The sequence below is a fragment of the Pristiophorus japonicus genome, chromosome 18 (assembly GCF_044704955.1).
Source record: "Pristiophorus japonicus isolate sPriJap1 chromosome 18, sPriJap1.hap1, whole genome shotgun sequence".
In the NCBI taxonomy this organism is placed as follows: Eukaryota; Metazoa; Chordata; class Chondrichthyes; family Pristiophoridae; genus Pristiophorus; species Pristiophorus japonicus.
This window is the reverse complement of record NC_091994.1, coordinates 4,594,830-4,597,903: the sequence shown is the minus strand read 5'-3', so window position 1 is coordinate 4,597,903 and position 3,074 is coordinate 4,594,830. Positions and strand designations below refer to the sequence as shown.

The following is a 3,074-nucleotide window of genomic DNA, read 5'->3' as shown; positions in this document are numbered from 1 at the left end:
GGGAGTGCTGCACTGTCGGAGGGACAGTACTGAGGGAGTGCTGCACTGTCGGAGGGACAGTACTGAGGGAGTGCTGCACTGTCGGAGGGGCAGTACTGAGGGAGTGCTGCACTGTCGGAGGGACAGTACTGAGGGAGTGCTGCACTGTCGGAGGGACAGTACTGAGGGAGTGCTGCACTGTCGGAGGGACAGTACTGAGGGAGTGCTGCACTGTCGGAGGGACAGTACTGAGGGAGTGCTGCACTGTCGGAGGGACAGTACTGAGGGAGTGCTGCACTGTCAGAGATGCCGTATTTCAGATGAGACGTTAAACCAAGGCTCCGTCTGTTCTCGCAGGTGGACATAAAAGATCCCATGGGCACTACACGAAGAGCAGGGAATCCTGGGGCTAATATTTATCCCTCAACCCTCATCAAAAACAGATCAATTGGCCATTCAGCTCACTGCAGTTTGTGGGATCTTGCTGTGAGCACCACAGCTGTTGTATTTGCCTATAGAACAGACAAACTATTTGACTGCAGGGGAAGCGCTTTGGGACGTTTCGGAGAGCCGTGACCAATACAAGTCTGACCGTCCGTTCAGGAGACTTGCGTTACGGAGAAACACAGGCGAAGGCCACGTAATACTTGTCAAGGAGACGGGCCATTTATTCTTCGAAAGGGTTTACACAGCGGGTGAAAGGTACATGCAGGTTACCAGGCAGCTCGTTCAGTGATTCCATCACAGGGTCGGGTTCCGGGTGAGTCTTTGCTGAATTCCGGGATGCTCCTCCCGGAAAAGGGAATTCCGTCCCGGCCACCTCTCTCCATCCTTTGCGCTCCTCGGGAGCAGAGAATGGTCCGGGGCGATGAGAGGCGATGAAGAGCTCTCATCGAGTGGCGAAGGATCCCGGGGGAGGGGGCAGGAAGACATGCCGCACACAGCAGGAAGGAGGAGCGGGGGGGCGGAGACGCCAAGGTCCCAGCGGCAGCGGGTCTGACCGATCTTCCGTCTCTCGCAAGCTCCCGTCTATCAGCTGGCTTCGATCTCTTCGGAATCATATTTGAAGTCCTGAAGAATCTCGTTGATTGCTTCGATGGTTTTGTTAATTCTGGAGAAAATAATAAATGCTTTGTAAAACCGGGGAGGGGTGGAGTGGGGGGGGGAAGGATCTGGCTCACTAGAAATAGGTGCCCCCACCCCCCGCCACTCCCCAGTCTGAGCGACTCTCGCTGGATACAGTGTCTGTGGGCAGCCCTCGGGCGCCTCATCGTACTTCACCTGCGCGCCGAGACAGAGTGGCGGCAAGCTCTTCGGCTGTGGAGGGCATCACAGCCAGGTCCAATCCTGCTTACGCCCGGGGTCCAGACACCCGCACCGCCCAGCAAAGGGGGCAGGGCGGTGATTGGGGATACTGGATGGTGATCAGAAGCGGAAACCCTGCATTGATTTGCCTCCACCGCCCCCCCCCCCCAGACCAGCGGGGGATCATCTCACCGCTGCAGCCGGAGCGGACTGCTCATCTACCCCGGCCACGGGGACCCCAGGCCTCGACACAGCGATTAAAACGAGGGGGGCGGTGCGGAACAGCAACATGTTTAAGACCATGCGATGGGCGAGTGGGGTGGTGTCGGAGAGACGGGCCGTGCAGCTGAGTAACTGCCCCAGGAGGCAGGCTCTGAACCCAACCACAAAGTGGAATGAAACTGTGGCACATCTTGCTCTGCCGTTGCAGTCCATTCCTTGCCACAGAGCAAAATCACAGCGTATTTACAGCACAGAAACCGCCATTTGCTCCGTGCCGGGGTTTAAGCTCCACACCAGCCCCCTCCCACCCTCTCCATCTCACCCCATCACCATATCCCTCTATTCCTTTCTCCCCCATGTGTTTATCCAACCTTCCCTTAAATGCATCGATACTATTCACCTCAACCCCTCCCTGTGGCAGTGAGTTCCACATTCTCACCGCTCTGGGTAAAGACACGGGAGGGGAGTCGCAGGCCAGACACGGTACACGATGGCGATGCTCCCTACCTGTGCTTCACCTCCCGGGCCTCCTCCTGGTACGTCTCGTTGCCCGGATGGTCCAGCGCATTCTGTTTGGCAAGCTGCAGCTGGGCTGTCTACAGGGCAAAAACAAAGGAACTTTAACTTACAACCCATCTTGGTGTAGAGGGAGCTTTACTCTATACCTAACCCGTGCTGTTCCTGCCCTGGGAGTGTTTCATGGGACAGTGTAGAGGGAGCTTTACTCTGTATCTAACCCGTGCTGTACCTGCCCTGGGAGTGTTTCATGGGAGTGTTCAGGGAGCTTTACTCTGTATCTAACCCGTGCTGTACCTGCCCTGGGGGTGTTTGATGGGACAGTGTAGAGGGAGCTTTACTCTGTATCTAACCCCCTGTACCTGCCCTGGGAGTGTTTGATGGGACAGTGTAGAGGGAGCTTTACTCTGTATCTAACCCGTGCTGTACCTGCCCTGGGAGTGTTTGATGGGACAGTGTAGAGGGAGCTTTACTCTCTATCTAACCCGTGCTGTACCTGCCCTGGGAGTGTTTCATGGGACAGAGAAAGGCCAAAATGGGATGTGTTCCGTTCCCTGGCATTAACGTCTCTTAAGAACGTAAGAATCAGGAGCAGGAGTCGGCCATTCAGCCCCTCGAGCCTGCTCCGCCATTCAATAAGATCACGGCTGATCTTCGACCTCAACTCCACTTTCCCGCCCGATCCCCATATCCCTCGATTCCCTTAATATCCAAAAATCTATCGATCTGTGACTTGAATATACTCAAAGACTGAGCCTCCACAGCCCTCTGGGGCAGAGAATTCCAAAGATTCACCATCCTCTGAGTGAAGAAATTTCTCTTCATCTCAGTCCTAAATGGCCGACCCCTTATTTTGACCCCTGGTTCTAGACCCCTCAGCCAGGGGAAACATCCTCCCTGCATCTACCCTGTCAAGCGCTGTAAGAATTTTGTATGTTTCAATGAGATCACCTCTCATTCTTCTAAACTCTAGAGAATATCGGCCTAGTCTACTCAATCTCTCCTCATAGGACAACCCCCCCATCCCAGGAATCAGTCTGGTGAACCTTCGC

General features: G+C 55.1%; 1 protein-coding gene across 1 annotated transcript in view; it reads right to left on the bottom strand.

The window, feature by feature from the left end:
- Window positions 1-623: 623 nt before the first annotated feature.
- Window positions 624-3,074, bottom strand: part of rex1bd (required for excision 1-B domain containing) — an 11,170-nt gene continuing 8,719 nt past the window's right edge. Inside the window, exons 4-5 of the mRNA XM_070859579.1 lie at window positions 2,014-2,102; window positions 624-1,090 (exon numbers count right to left, since the gene is read on the bottom strand). Of these exons, the coding sequence (XP_070715680.1) occupies window positions 1,012-1,090; window positions 2,014-2,102 (168 nt within the window). The 3' untranslated portion in view covers window positions 624-1,011. The remainder of the gene's footprint in view (window positions 1,091-2,013; window positions 2,103-3,074) is intronic.